The 15,601-nt window shown below is 51.3% G+C and overlaps 1 protein-coding gene across 3 annotated transcripts in view; it reads right to left on the reverse strand.

The window, feature by feature from the left end:
* LOC103116152 (collagen alpha-3(V) chain) overlaps positions 1-14,963 on the reverse strand; it is a 69,593-nt gene extending 54,630 nt beyond the window's left edge. For 2 of the 3 annotated variants that reach the window (XM_060181642.1, XM_060181641.1), the window contains exons 1-6: positions 14,793-14,962; positions 8,698-8,859; positions 5,961-6,150; positions 5,717-5,873; positions 3,435-3,539; positions 3,030-3,185 (exon numbers count right to left, since the gene is read on the reverse strand). In XM_060181642.1, the coding sequence (XP_060037625.1) occupies positions 3,030-3,185; positions 3,435-3,539; positions 5,717-5,873; positions 5,961-6,150; positions 8,698-8,859; positions 14,793-14,880 (858 nt within the window). In that variant the 5' untranslated portion in view covers positions 14,881-14,962. Of the gene's footprint in view, positions 1-3,029; positions 3,186-3,434; positions 3,540-5,716; positions 5,874-5,960; positions 6,151-8,697; positions 8,860-14,792 lie in introns of all 3 variants that reach the window. The other variant, XM_060181643.1, reaches the window with a different exon arrangement.
* Between the last annotated feature and the right edge of the window lie 638 nt (positions 14,964-15,601).

Consider the following 15,601-nt stretch of genomic DNA (forward strand, 5'->3'; position numbering starts at 1 on the left):
AGCTTCATGAGCAGTGAAACAGGGTTGCAGGTGTCTGTCACTCTCTCCCTCTCTATCTCCCTCTCCCCTCTCAATTTTTCTCTGTCGTATTAAATAAAATAGAAAGAAAGAAAGAAAGAAATGGCCACTAGGTGTGGTGGAATTGTAGTGCAGGCACCAAGTCCTAATGATAACCCTGATGGTAATATTAATTAATTAATTCATAGAAATAACTTACGACCAAGCAATACCACTCCTAAACATATATCCAGAGGCCATAAAACACTATTTCAGCTCTTTATTTGCTTCTTTCTGGCTTTCTCTCTTTCTTTCTACAGTGATAGTGAGACAGAGAGAAAGAGTAAAGGAAACCACAGTACCCAAACTTCCTCAGTGTAGTGGGGTGGGGGGCAGCCTCATATCTGGGTCACACACCACACACATACACACACACACATACATAAACACACACATACACACACACACACACCTCAAAGCAACACACTATCCAAGTGAGCTATTTAGTTGGTCTCAAGACACTCATTCAAAAGCATCTGAAGCTTAGAAAGGAAGAGAAGGCAGGACCATAGGGGAAAATGGGCAAAAATATAGATAGAGAGATACATACATACATACATATATACATATATACATATATACATACATACATACATAGATATATACATACATAATAGTCAACTCTTAATACTCAATTCATATCTGTGACTTTGGGAGAACCACTGCAGTTTCCAATGGAGGGAATGGGGACACAGAACTCTGGTGGTGGAAACAGTGTGAAATTGTATTCCTGCTATCTTATCATTTTGTAAACCAATATTATCTCTAATTTTTAAAAAGTCATGGTGGGGGGAAAGGGGGGTCTGTGCATCCCTATGTTTACAAGCAATACTGTTTACAATAACCCAGACATGGAATCAACCTCAATGTCTATTCTCAGATAACTGGAGGAGGGGGGGAGGAAAGCTATGGGAGGTACACTTGATGGAATATTACTCAGTCATTAAAATAATGCCACTGTGCCTTAAAGGATAGAATGAATGGAAGGCAAGGGCACTGAGTGAAATAAGTCAGGAAGTGAAAGACACTGGCCAGATGTGTAGAGTGTGCATGTCTAAAGCAAATAGGTGGGCTGTGGAGACAGCATGATGGTTCTGCAAGAGTCTCCTGCTTGAGGCTCTGAGATCCCAGGTTCAGTCCCCAGCAACACCATCAGCCAGAGCTGAGCAGGGCTTTAAGGGCTCTAGCACCTCTCTCTCTCTCTCTCTCTCTCTGTCTCTCTCTCTCTCATAATGGTTATATAAAAAGACTCTCCTGGGAGTCAGGCAGTAGCACAGTGGGTTAAGTGCACATGGCGCAAAGCACCAGGACTGGCAAGGATCCCGGTTTGAGCCCCGGCTTTCCATGTGCAAGGGGGTCGATTCACAGGTGGTGAAGTAGGTCTACAGGTGTCTATCTTTCTCTCCCCTCTCTGTCTTCCCCTCCACTTTCCATTTCTCTCTGTCCTATCTAACAGTGACAACATCCAGAACAATAATAACTACAACAACAATGAAAAACAACAAGGACAACAAAAGAGAAAAATAAATAAAAGATTTTAAAAAAGATTTTTAAAAAGGGGGGCTTTCCTGTCTGAGACTCCAAAGTCCCAGGTTCAATCTCCTACACTACCAGAAGCCAGAGCTAAGCAGGGCTCTGGTAGTAAAAATATATAACTAAATAGGCATTAAAATAAATAAATATAAGACAAATAGGTAGGTAGGTAGGTAGGTAGGTAGGTAGGTAGGTAGATAGATAGATAGATAGATAGATAGATAGATAGATAGATAGATAGATAATAGGGGCTTGAAAAAATTAACCTAACCACCAATAAGCAAACCAACCCTTAGGCTCTGGGGAAATGAGGGTGGTGAGTGAAAGAAACAGGGAAGAGGGATTAAGGGAATACATGCAGGGGAGTCTTTGGTGTGATGGTGCTGGAACTTTGGGGGTGTAAGTGTGTGTGTTGCTTACATGTGGAGAGAGGTCTGAAGCCACACTCCTGAAATTTTTGCAATATTGCAAACCAAGGTCAAATCCATTTGAAGGAATGGGGTAAAGGGAGAGAGTACAGGTCCAAAAAGGATGACAGACCTAGTGGGAGATGTATTGTTATGTGGAAAGCTGAGCAATGTTATTCATGTACAAACTATTGTATTTACTGTCGAAGGTAAAACATTAATCCCCCAATAAAGAAAATTTTTTTAAAAGGCAGGGAGGGATGGGCAGTGACACACCTGGTTAAGTGTACATAGTACTAAGCACAAAGATCTGAGTTCAAGCCCCCGGATCTTCATCTGCAGGGGAGATGCTTCACAAGAAAGAGGGGAGATAGAAATAAAGATTGGCCCATGTTCAGTGGGGAAGCAATTACAGAAGCCAGACCTTCAACCTTCTGCATCCCACAATGACCTTGGGTCCATACTCCCAGAGGGTTAAAGAATAAGAAAGCTATCAGGGGAGGGTATGGGATGGGATACAGAGTTCTGGTGGTGGGAATTGTGGAGTTGTACCCCTCTTATCCTATGGTTTAGACAATGTTTCCTTTTTATAAATAAAAATTTAAAAAAGGAAACATGCATTTACTGCAAAAAAGTAAATAAATAAACATTGGGGGAGGGTTAAATGTGATTCTTAAAACCAGAGAGGTCAGGGGTCAGGTGGTAGCATAGTGGGTTAAGCGCACGTGACGCAAAGCGCAAGGACCCCTAATGATCCCGGTTCAAGCCCCCGGCTCCCCACCTGCAGGGGAGTCGCTTCACAGGCGGTGAAGCAGGTCTGCAGGTGTCTGTCTTTCTCTCCCCCTCTGTCTTCTCCTCCTCTCTCCATTTCTCTCTGTCCTATCCAACAACATCAACAACAACTATAATAATAACCACAACAACAATAAAACAAGGGAAAATAAATAAATAATAAATAATTTAAAAAAATTTTTAAATACCAGAAAGGTCATCACAGCCGGTCAAAAAGGTAACAGGTGGCAAGCCCCTTACCTGGTTCTCCAAGGACCCAGCAGGAAGACTGGGGGTCTGTGTGTCCTTTTTCTTCTTCCTGCCCTTCCCCTTGCGTCCTCGTCCCTTTTTCTTCCCTTTCCCTTTCCCCTTCCCCTTCCGGCGAGGGGGAGGGGACTCTGGCTCAGCCTGGGGGACCTAGGGAGAGATCACACCCATCATAATCAACTCCACAAAGCACCTCCCCATCAACTCCCCACTCCCAGGATCTTTCTCCTGATTCACCTAACTTTAAAGATGAGACTTACACCCAATCAATGACCTGGGTCAAAGTCAATCATTTGATCTTGGCCAATGTGGGAGGTGGAAGAGCCTCCTTCATCCCCATGGAGAGAGGTAGAGGTTTCCTTGGCCTCAAGGTACAGGGCTAGATCCTGATTTACTCACCCCTGTGGGTCTGGAATCTGTGGTGTCACATCCAGGCAAGAATATCTCACAAGCTTGGAAGGCTGCCTGGGAATCTGGGATGATCAGAAGCTCCTGGATGTCTCCCTGGGGTGGGGGGGGAAATGGGGGTCAAGGAGGGTGATCATGGGCTAAAAGCTGGTGTCCCCACACACCTCTAGTGTAGCCTTCCCCACACACCCTGCAAAGAGATAGGTATTTCTGCACCTCCAAACTCCCTGGGATTAAAATTTTAGGGTTAGGACTCGGGGGGGATGTATTGTTTGCAAGCATTAGGCCCTGGGTACAAGCCCCAGCCACAAAACCACAAAAATAGGGGTGAGGGAGATGGAATAAATCTTGCTTTGAGTGAGCCCCAGCACCACATGGAAAAGCATTGAGGGAGGTCTGTGGATGATGGAGTGTTGCTTTGGTGTTTCTCTTTTTCTGACTTTCCTCTCTCTCTCTCTGACACAAGGACCAGAGTTCAAACTCTGGTGTTGCATGAGCCTATCTATCTGTCTGTCAGTCTGTCTACTTATCTATGTCTCTATCTATCCTCTACCTATCATCTATCTATCATCTTTCTATCATCTACTCATTTTTCACCCATCTCTATCTCTTATCTATCTCTCATCGTTCTATCAATCATCTATCCAGCTACCTATCTGTATTTAAATAAGTCAACCCAGAGCAGTAAACCCCCTGTGATGACAAAAAAAAAAAAAGGGAGTGTGGTAGGGAGATAACTCACCCAGGAGAGCACATAAGACCGTGGGTTTGAGCTCCAGCACCATGGACAGCACCGTGAGTCAGCACCATGGACAGCACTACGGAGGGCCGCTCCATGGATGGTGGAGTTGTACCTTCATGTCTCCTTTTCGCTCTCTCCCCCCCCCGTGTCTGTGTGTGTGTGTGTGTGTGTGTGTATCCTTCTCCTCTCTTGCTCTCTCTTAAAGATACCAAACATTTCTATCACACACACATGAATAAACTACCCCATAGAAATTATCCAGGGAGAAGTCGGGAGATAACGCAGCAGGTTAAGTGCAAGGGGCACAAAGCGCAAGGACCGGTGGAAGGATCCCAGTTCAAACCCCTGGTTCCCCACCTGTAGGGGGGTCATTTCACAAGTGGTGAAGCAGGTCTGCAGGTGTCTTTCTTTCTCTCCCCCTCTCTGTCTTCCCTTCCTCTTTCCATTTCTCTCTGTCCTATCCAACAACAATGACATCAATAATAACTACAACAATAAAACAACAAGGGCAACAAAAGGGAATAAATAAATATTTTTTTAAAAAGAAATTAAACGGGCAGGGGTAGATAGCACAATGGTTATGCCAACACACTCTTGTGCCTGAGGCCCTCTAAAATCCCAGGTTCAATCCCCTGCACCACCATAAGCCAGAGCTGAGCAGTGCTCTGGTTAAAAGGAAAAAAAAATTCAACAAGGAGACCATTTCAGAAATAACTTTGGGTACTCCCATATTCTCATATATCACATGATGATTGAAAATACAATCCTGGGGCCCCAGGCAGTGGTGCACCCAGCTCAGTGCATTTATCACCATGCAGAAGGACCCCTGTTCGAGCCCCCAGTCTCCACAGGCTGGGGGGTGGATACTTCATGAGTGGTGAAGCAGGGTTGCAGGTGTCTCTCTGTCTCTTTCCCTGTCTATCTTCCCCTTCCACGTCAGTTTCTCTCTGTCTCTATCCAATAAATTAATTAATATAATGAAGTTAAAAGGAATGTAATGAGTAAATCAATAAAAACAATAGGGCCAGGAAGGCTGCTCAGTGGTGTCATCCTGTGCGTACATGGTCCTGAGTTCACTCCCAGATGTTGAAAGGAGGAGGAGAAGTAAAAAGAGAAGAGGGAGGGGGTTGACCCAGCAAAGGGGCAAGAGATACCTCAGGAAGGTGATAAAAACAAAGAAATAGACTACAGTCCTGCTCACCCTCCATGGGGTGTTGTCGTGGATGCTGTCCATGGTGCTGAGAGAGAAGGGACCCCCCACAGCCCTGCCCACCCTCCCATGGGGCTCCCTGGGTGCTGTGCATGGTGCTGAGAGAGGAGAGACCCCACAGCCCTGCCCACCCTCCATGGGGCTCCCTGGGTGCTGTGCCTGGTGCTGAGAGAGGAGAGACCCCCCACAACCCTGCCCAGCCTCCATGGGGCTCCCTGGGTGCTGTCCATGGTGTTAAGAGAAGAGAGACCCCCATACATAACCCTGTCCACCTTCCACCCTTCTGCTGCCTCAGTTCCCCTGAACTGCTGATCCACCTACCTCAAAGGTCTCTTCCCCAGCGTCATGGCTCCCCAGCACAGTGAAGCCCCCTGTGCTGATGGAGTGGGGCCCCTGGCCCACCACACGGGGCTGAGGGTGACAGTCAGCCACCAGGGTGATCATGCCTCCATCCACACTGAGTGCCACCCGATGCCACCTGCAGGGGGAACAGACTCAGAGATGATTGTGGTGGTTGCGGGGGGGGGGCTTCTCCCCACATCCCTTCCACCCACCCAACACTCACCGACCATCCGTGAGGTTGAGCTGCTGTGGAAGGGGGGTGAAGGAATCACCGAGTAGCCCCAGAGATGGCCCCAGGGTCAGGCCCAAGCTGCGGGAACCCCCCTCTTCATAAACAGACAGCAGGACCGACTGGTTGGCCGGGCGGCCCCGGAAGGTGAGGAGGACAGAGAAGTTTTCAGGGAAGATTCCATCTAGGTAAGCAGAGGAAAATGGGGAGCTTCATGGATGAACCCAGGCTGTGAACCTCACAGCTGAGCTGCCTCCACACACTGTTCGGTTAAGATTTTATTTCGTTTTTTTTTTTTTTTTTTTGTCACCAAGTCTTGGTTGGGGCTTTAAGCCTTCAGAACTACTTTTTTTCTTTCTTTCATCTGGATGGTGTGAGACAGAGACAGTGAGAAACACAGAGAAGGGGAGACACCACAGCACTGCTCCACCGCTCATGAAGCTTTCCCTAGGTCCTGTTCCCAAGGGCTGGGCAAAGGCTTAGAGTCAAGATGTTAACACGTTTGGAAGTCATGCTCCACTAAGAGAGCTATATTATGGCCCCATTTAAAGATGGATGGATGGATGGATGGATGGATGGATGGATGGATGGATGGATAATTTCCATAAAGACTTTAATGCCTGAGGCGCTGAAGTCCCACATTCAACCTCCAACACCACCATAAGGCAGAGTTTAGCAATGCTCTAGTAAAGAGAGGGGGAGGAAGGGAAGAAGGAAGGAAGGAAAAAGGGAAGAGAGAGAAAGTTCAGTGTGCAATCACTGCATAGCTTCCTAGCTCCATTCATTATTTCTTTGAAAGAGATAGGGAAAGGTTGGTGGGAGAGACAAAGAGATAGAAGAAAAGAGATATTAATTTGTCATTCCTCATTTCTTTGAAGGAACAAGTACAGATATCAGTTAAACATGGAGAAGAGAGATACCAAATTTTTACTATTTTTCTTTATTTCTTTTCTTTTTCTTTTTCTTTTTTTTTTTTTTTTGTCTCCAGGGTTATTGCTGGGGCTTGGAAGCTATTTTCCCCCTTTTGTTACCCTTGTTTATCGTTTTTGTTATTATTATTGTTGTTGCTGCTGTCGTTGTTGGATAGGACTGCTGGGGAAATTACACAGAGGCAGTCACATTTCCCAGGCTGTCCCCTCAGGTTCTGCCATTTCCCACTAGAGTTAATACGGTATTCTCAAGTGCCTCTCCCAGCCAATCCTGTCCCGACATGTCACTCCTGGCTGCTGCCCTATAAAAGGCCCTCCTACTTCCTCTCTCTCCCTCTCCCTCTCCCTCTCCCTCTCCCTCTCCCTCTCCCTCTCCCTCTCCCTCTCCCTCTCCCTCTCCCTCTCCCTCTCCCTCCTCTCCCTCTCCCTCTCCCCCTCCCCTCCCCTCCCCTCCCCATCTCTCTCTCTCTCTCTCTCTCTCTCGCCTGGTTTTTTACCTCGGTGATGGAAGGGTGGTGCGCGTAGCAGGGGTCGGCCATTTTGGCTAGCTCCATGTGGCCCGAACCACAGAGCTCTGACCCAACAATAAAGGATTGTGTTCCCTCTCCGCTCCAGATATTCTTTCCCTCTCTTCGCCGCGTCCCGCCGCCGCAAAGCGACATAGGACAGAGAGAAATCGAGAGAGGAGGAAAAGACAAAAGGGGAGAGAGAAAGATAGACACCTGCAGATCTGCTTCACCACTTGTGAAGCGACCCCCCTGCAGGTGGGGAGCCGGGGGCTCAAACCGGGATCCTTGCTCTGGCTCGTGCACTTTGTGCCATGTGGGCTTAACCCTCTGCGCTACCGCCTGGCTCCCAATTTTTTACTATTTCTTTGAGAATGATAAAGAGAAAGGAAGAAAAAGAGAGGAAAGATGCAATTTTTTTTCATTAATTTCTTTGCAGGACAGAGAGACACAAAGAAAAAGGAAAGAAGGAGAGAGGGAGACTAAGACAGGAGACAGTGAAAGACAATACTGCCCCACCCTCCATGGGCTCCCTGGGTGCTGTGCCTGGTGCTGAGAGAGGAGAGACCCCACAGCCCTGCCCACCCTCCATGGGCTCCCTGGGTGCTGTGCCTGGTGCTGAGAGAGGAGAGACCCCACAGCCCTGCCCACCCTCCATGGGGCTCCCTGGGTGCTGTGCAGGGTGCTGAGAGAGGAGAGACCCCACAGCCCTGCCCACCCTCCATGGGCTCCCTGGGTGTTGTGCCTGGTGCTGAGAGAGGAGAGACCCCACAGCCCTGCCCACCCTCCATGGGCTCCCTGCGTGCTGTCCATGGTGCTGAGAGAGGAGAGACCCCACAGCCCTGCCCACCCTCCATGGGGCTCCCTGGGTGCTGTCCATGGTGCTGAGAGAGGAGAGACCCCCCACAGCCCTGCCCCACCCTCCATGGGGCTCCCTGGGTGCTGTGCCTGGTGCTGAGAGAGGAGAGACCCCACAGCCCTGCCCACCCTCCATGGGCTCCCTGGATGTTGTCCATGGTGTTGAGAGAGGAGAGACCCCACAGCCCTGCCCACCCTCCATGGGCTCCCTGGGTGCTGTCCATGGTGCTGATAGAGGAGAGACCCCCACATCCTGTCCACCTTTCATGAGGCTCTCTGGGTGCTGTGCATGGTTGAGACACACACACACACAAAACTGCCCACCCTCCATGTAAGTTCCCTGTGCTTTCTATGTTGCTGTCAAATAGTTCCAGGGCTAGATATCCTGGTGGTGCCCACCCTCACCCTCTGGCTGCCCCACCCAGCACCCTGACTCACCTGGAAACAGCTCCCTCGTAGGGACGCCCAACGTGGTAGACTTGCCCACCTGGAACGCTCGGTCTCCCTGTGGGGTCCTCTGGGGACAGAGGCCAGGCCCTTCAGGGACCCCAGCCCAGCCCCCTCTCACACCCAAGATCTTCAGCACATCTATGGGGTCGGCTGTGGAGAGAAGGCAAGGTAGAGAGACCGTTAGCAAGCAATCAGACCTCCATGCAAACAACTCAAGTTTGGGGAGCCTGGCCCCACTTCCTGCTGTGTTTTTGGGTCAAGGAGGGGGCAGCTCCAGAAACTGTCCCCTCCCTCCTCTCCCCACAGCTGTTCTGGTCTCCTGTTTGTTGACTCCTGTTTGTCCTCTCTCTCTCTCTCTCTGTTGTTTTTGTCTTCTTCTTTGGGGCTTTTAGTGAGAGAGGAAGTTAAAAAAAAATTAAAAAGCTGACCTAGTTCGAGGATGAATCAAAGCTTCCTGGCCTGAGGCCCCAGAGCCAGACTGTCCTCTTGTTCCCCACACTCCCCCACACTAACTCCCGGGGGCTGCATCTCGGTCTGATACCCCTCCTGCCAGGGGAAGCCCATCTGGGGTGGAGCCACTGAGCTGGACTCTGTCTCTGCCCCCTCCTCCTCTCTAGCTCTTTGCTGAGTTCTCTGCCCTACAGGCAGTTAGCCTGGGAATCCTCCCTCTGGGCCTCACCTCCCCTGACCTCTTCCTCCACATTGGGCTGACTCTCTCTCTAACTACCATGATCAATGGGCCTCATTTCTCTCTGCCAGCCCTGCCCTGTCACCCTCTCATGCCCCCCTGCAGGAGGTTGCTGCAGAGAATGTGGCAGCACTCTTCTGACCATCACCCAATTCCTCCTCCCTCTACTATCACCCAAGTCCTCCTCCTCCTCCTCTCTCTCTCCCTCTCTCTCTCTCCATCTCTCTCTCTCCTTTCTCTCCTTTCTCCTCTTTCTCTTCTCTCTCCCCTCTTCTCTCTCCTCTCTCTCCCCTCTCTCTCTCCTCCCTCTCCTCTCTCTCTCTCCTCCCTCATATCTCTCTCTCTCTCTCTCTCTCTCTCGTCCTCCTCTGCCTACTTCCTTCTGGGTCTCCTCTCTGATTCTCTCCCCTCCCTCCTCCCTCTGCCAGCCCTGCCCTGTCACCTTCTCTGCCCTGGCCCTTCTGCTCTCTCTCTCTCTCTCTCTCTCTCTCTCTCTCTCTCTCTCTCTCATCTATCTGATAACCTCTAACCACCTCCCTCTCATCCAGCAAGGGCAGCAACCAGATGCTATTTAAGGCCATCCCTCCAGCCCCACCCCACGCAGTCCAGGCCAGTGTTAACTGGAACCACATGGCGTGAGCAGGAGAGAGACTTCCCCTGAGCCCCTCATCTCTGCCTGAGCACCCCACCCCTCAGCAGTCTGCCCCACTGACCCCCTGACCCAGCCTCCTGGCAAAAAAAAAAAAAAAAAAAAAAACCTGCTTCTGCCAAATCTGCCCATGACCTCAGTCTGGGGGCGGCTCTGCTGACCTCACCATGGACTAGGGCCAGAGTTGGGGAGGGGGATCAGGGCTTAGAGCAGTTTCGCCCATGTCTCAGCTCCTCCTGAGTCAGACACTTCAGATCCCCGTTTCAACCCTCATCTATCTCCAACTTTCTTCCCTCCTTTGATTCTTTCTTGTGCCTTAGTTTCTCCCCTTCCTCTCCCTGCCCTGCCCTGCCCTGCCCTGCCCTGCCTCTCCTCATGAGAGTCCATCTTTCCAGCTGTCTGTCTCTCTGTCCAACTTGGAGTCAGACCCTCCCTTCTCCTCCTCTTCTTTCTTTTGGTTCTCTCACCTGTTTCTTTACTGATCTCTATGTTTTTATGTAACTCTGTGTGTAGATTCCTCTCCCTCTCTCTATCTCTGTCCATCTATCTATCCCTGTCTCTCTCTCCTTTCCCTGTCTCTTGGTATTTTGTCAGTCTTCCCATCTCTCTCTCTTAATTAATTAATTTTTATTAGTGAATATGGGCAGAGAGACATTGAGAAGGGAGGGGGAGACAGAGAGGAAGGGAGACAGAGAGAGACACCTGCAGCCCTGTTCCACCACTTGTGAAGCTTTCCCCCTGCAGGCGGGGACTGGGGGCTTGAACTCAGGTCCTTGTACACCATAATGTGTGTGCTCAACCAGGTGTGTCACTACCTGGTCCCCTTCCCATATCTCTCTCTCTCTTTCTCTCTCTCTCTCTTTCTTTTTTCTCTGTCTCTTGGTAATTTTTTAGTTCTTCCATATCTCTCTCTTTCTCTTCTTTTCTGGCATCTGTGCTTATGTGTAACTCTGTGTAGATTCTCTCTCTCTCCCTCCCTCTCTCCCCCTGTCTTTTTTTTTTCTTTTTTTGCCTCCAGGGTTATCACTGGGCTCGGTGCCTACACTACAAATCCACTGCTCCTGGAGGCCATTCCCCCCCTTTTTTTTGTTGCCCTTGTTGTTGCGCTTGTAGTTGTTATTTTTATTGTTGTCATAGCTATTGACGTTGTTGGACAGTACAGAGAGAACTCTAGAGAGTAGGGGAAGACAGAGAGGAGGAGAGAAAGACAGACACCTGCAGACCTGCTTCACCACTTGCGAAGCGACTCCCCTGCAAGTGGGGAGCTGGAGTTTCGAACCGGGATCCTTAAGCCAGCCCATGAACTTTGCACCATGTTCACTTAACCCACTGTGCTACCGCCCAGCTCCCTCCCCATCTATTTTGATGGTCTCTGTACGTGTGTGTGTGTGTGTGTGTGTGTGTGTGTGTCTGTTCTGGTATCTGTGCTTATGTGTAACACTGTGTGTAGATTATTCCATTCTCTCTCTCTCTCCCTCCCTCCCTCCCTCCTTCCCTTTCTTTCCACCCATCCATGCCCCCCCCCCCCAGCCACCACCAGCCTCATCTGTAACCACTCATCCTGAGGCTGGGCTATCATTAAATCATTCTGAGGCATTGGGGTAGCAGTCCCCCCTGGGGCAAGGATTTAGGCTCCCAGGCTCTGCTGACCACAAGGGTCACCCCCTCCTGTGGAACCAGCCTCCCAGCTGCCCCCCCACCCTGAAGACCTCAGTCCTCAGGGGGGACGGAAAGGGCCCAGATCCACAACCCTGCCCTGTGTGCCTCCCCCAGGCACCACACTCACAGACCCCAGTCTCCCCTCCTCCTCCACCATTTCCACACCTCCCCCCCACACACTGAAAATATTCTCTCTGGCACCAAACGCCATGCCTCCCTGCTCCAATCCAGCAGCCCTTCTCGGGTGACCTTTCAGAAACTGACCATGCTTTCTTCGTTGGCCTGGTAATAGGATGGGAAGACACAAGGGGGCATTGAGTCCTGTCTGCAGGGGGCCCCAGGGGGTGTGTGCAAAGGAGAGGGAGTCACAGATGGGGAGAGGGCGCTAGTCTAGGATTCAGCTTGCCCTCACCCAACCACCCAACCCCCTAGACTCCGCCCAGTGTCCATCAGGGCCCCAGGGAGACAGACAGTGGGGTTGGCATCTCGGCTGTGGATGGGTGGATGGATAGAGCTTGTGAGTGAGTGACCCAGGAGAGGGCTGGGTGTGTTCGTGTGTGTGTGTGTGTGGGGGGGAGGGTATGTGATCTCTGGTGGTCCCGTCCCATGTCCCATGTTCTGTCACACATCCAGACCATGCCAGTGTCTCTAGGACCATGGCAGAGACTTTGAGTTGACCATGAGGAGTAAGTGGAGGCAGGGTAAGGGGGAAGCCATGGCTGGGAGTGAGTGAGGGTGAGTCAGGCATCCTGTTGCTAAGGAGGCCCATGGAAACATGGGTGCCAGTTGTGGTCAGTGTGATGGGGTGGAGGGTGGGGGCCTCAGCGGTGTGAATATTTCCGAGGGAGAGGGCAGAAAGAGGAGAGCTGCTATGCTGAGAGGGGTGCCCAGCATGGCACAGATGGTGGGGGGCAGGGGGCATGGGAAAGGGACATGAGTCAAAATGGGATTCTTCACCTTAGTGGACACCACCCTGAAGCACATGTCAAAATGGGGAAATTGGGGGGGGAGGAAGGAGCCAGGGAGATGCCACAGAAGTTCTGCAAAAGGACTCTCCTGCCTGAGGCTCTGGAGTCCCAGGTTCAATTCCCAGCACTAACATCAGCCAGAGCTGAGCAAGGCTCTGATCTCTCTCTCTCTCTCTCTCTCTCTCTCTCTCTCTCTGTAGTTTTCTCTGTATGTGCAATATCTTCCATTAAAATAATAAATTAAGCTGGGGACACAGCATCATGGTTCTACAAACAGATTCTCTTGCCTGGGGCTCTGAGGTCCCGGTTCAATTGCCAGCAGCACCAGAAGCCAGAGTCTAGCAGGGTGCTGATTAAAAAAAAAAAAAAAGCTGAGTAAGGAGGTCTAAGTTGATTTAAGGGATTAAGGGGAGTCCTCCAGGGATTAAGGGGAGTCCTCCAGGGTCTCAGAGCTGGGGAAACCCCCTAGGCCACCCAGCCAGAGGGATTACGGTTTTGGGGACCCCAGGGTGCCTCGACTCACCCACCCACACACACACATTCAGAGCTGGGCGAACAGCCGGGTGCCTGCAGCTGAGGATGTGTCAGCGCTGAGTCACCTCTCCTAAGGACCCCGAAGTCCCTCGGGGACCCCCTGAGACATTCCTCCCCCCAAAAAAAAATTGGAAAAAAAAATGAAAGGAAAAGGAATGGGAAAAAAGATCCTAGTCTCGCTTCGATGATGGGGGAGGGGAGGGAGAGGGGCATGAGGGAGGGGAGACTTCCACTCTTCCACTGCCCCCCCTTCTCCCAGACCCCGCCCGCGCCCCGCCCCTGGGCGCCCCTCCAGAGCCCTGTCCGTGGTGCTGATCAGGGCCCTGGGGAGCGCAGGGGGGAGGGGCGCAGGGGGAGGCGAGCGCGCCAATTGGGGCAGAGGAGGGTGGGGGTGGGGGGAGGAGGAGCAGGCCAGGGGGGCGCAGAGGCAGAGAGAGCTCAGAGTCTCCCCTCCTCGCTGCTCTTGACACTCCCATCCACCAGTACTCCAAAAATAATCCACACCCTTTCTCCAGAGCTACTAGCACCCTCAAATCACAGTCGCCCTTCCCTCAGAGGGAACAGCGGGGAGGGGGAGTCACCATCACGCCTGGGCTACCCCCATCCCTACACACACACACACACACACACACACACAGTCAAACTACAGCTTGGGGTGGGGTTGTGCAGTGGTTAGAGCACTGGATTCTCAGTTCCATCCCTGGGCATTGCATGTGTCAGAGGGAGGCTCCTCTCTCTCTCTCTCTCTCTCTCTCTCTCTCTCTCTCTCTCATAAATACTCTATTTATGTATCACTATTTTTATCCAGAAGTCTGATCAGCTCTGGCTTCTGGTGGTGCTGGGGATTGAACCTGGGACCTCAGAGACTCAGGCAAGGGAGGATTTTTGCAGAATCCTTGTGTTGTCTCCACAGTCCTTTAAATAGATCTTATTTACTTTAGTTCAACGAGGGAGAGAGAGAGAGAGAAGGAGGGAGACAAGAGTCCTGCTTAACTCTGGTTGATGGTGGTGCTGGGGATTGAACCTGGGACCTCAGAGCCTCAGGCAGAAGAATCTCCTTTGAAAAGCCCCTGTGTTGTCTCTCCCCAGCCCTAAACTTTTCCCCTCAAAATCAATCTCATACACAGACACACCGCATGCAGCCCTGGGGAGACCCATCCATCCCACATACTCCCAGAACCATCACCAATCACCACCCCCTCCCCAGCCAGGCACACACTGAATCCTGCTGTGGTGAGGGGGGAGGCCCAAGGGCCCACACACACCCTTAATCTATCCCATCCATCATCCATCACCTATTCCCACACACACCCTCCAATTAATGGGGTCCCCCCTCCATTCTTCCAGTTGTCTCAGTCACAGGTCTCCCAGCGGGGCGGGGGGGGGGGGGGAAGGTCCAACAACACTTCTTGGCCACAATCACGGCCCATCCAGTCTTGGAGGTTGGGGGAGGGGGGTCCCCAATTAGCTTATGTAGACCTCAGCCCATACCAAGGATCCGGGGAATCAGAGATCCAGAGATTCAGGGAATCAGGGATCCAGGAAATCAGGGGTCCAGGGATCCAGGTCTCCCTCTCCCGCTTACCCGCCTGGGTCCCGGGCAGGAGGTGCAGAACCAGCAGGAGAAGCCAGAGGCCCGCCCGTGACTGACCGGGGTCCGAGAGCAGCTTCATGCTGGCAGGACCCGCGGACGGGACGCTGCCCTCTGCTCTTTGCGGGCAGCTCCCGGGATCCGAGGACACCGCCCCGCCCCGGCCTCGCCCTGCCCTGGGCTCCCGAGGCCCCGGGGGCGGGGCTGGGGGGTGGGGTGGGGGGGTGGCTGACAGCTGGAGGGAGCAGGGAAGGGATGGGGGGAGCATGTGGGAAAGTCCGCCCTGAGCTGTGAGGCCTGGGAACCCCACCCTACGCATGAGAAAGAAGGGGTCACTGCGAGCCGCCCCACCCCAGCTGCCGCCTAAGAGTCCTCAAGCCCACTTTTCTTTTTTCCAGATGTGTTTGTTTTGATTTTTTTTTTTTTAATCCTTTTTCTTTTCTAAAGATAAATGGAAAAAGGAGAAGCTGGAAGGGACCAGGCGGTGGCGCACCTGGTTAAGGACATGCATTACAATGTTCAAAAAAGAGCAGGGTTCAAGCCCTGGGTCCCCACGTGCAGACTACTTTAGGAAGCTTTAGGAGAAGTGGGGCAGAGCTGCAGGTTGGCTCTCTCTCTCTCTATCTCCCCTTCCCTTTGCAATTTCTCTGTGTCTAATAATAAAGCTAATAATAAATAAACAAAGAAAAAATTTAAAGAAACATATATATATCCTCCAGGATTATCACTGGGGCTCGGTGCCTGCACCACGAATCCACTGCTCCTGGAAGCTGTTTTTTCCCTTTTGTTGCCCTAGCTGTTTA

This window comes from Erinaceus europaeus, chromosome 23 (assembly GCF_950295315.1).
Source record: "Erinaceus europaeus chromosome 23, mEriEur2.1, whole genome shotgun sequence".
Taxonomy (NCBI): domain Eukaryota; kingdom Metazoa; phylum Chordata; class Mammalia; order Eulipotyphla; family Erinaceidae; genus Erinaceus; species Erinaceus europaeus.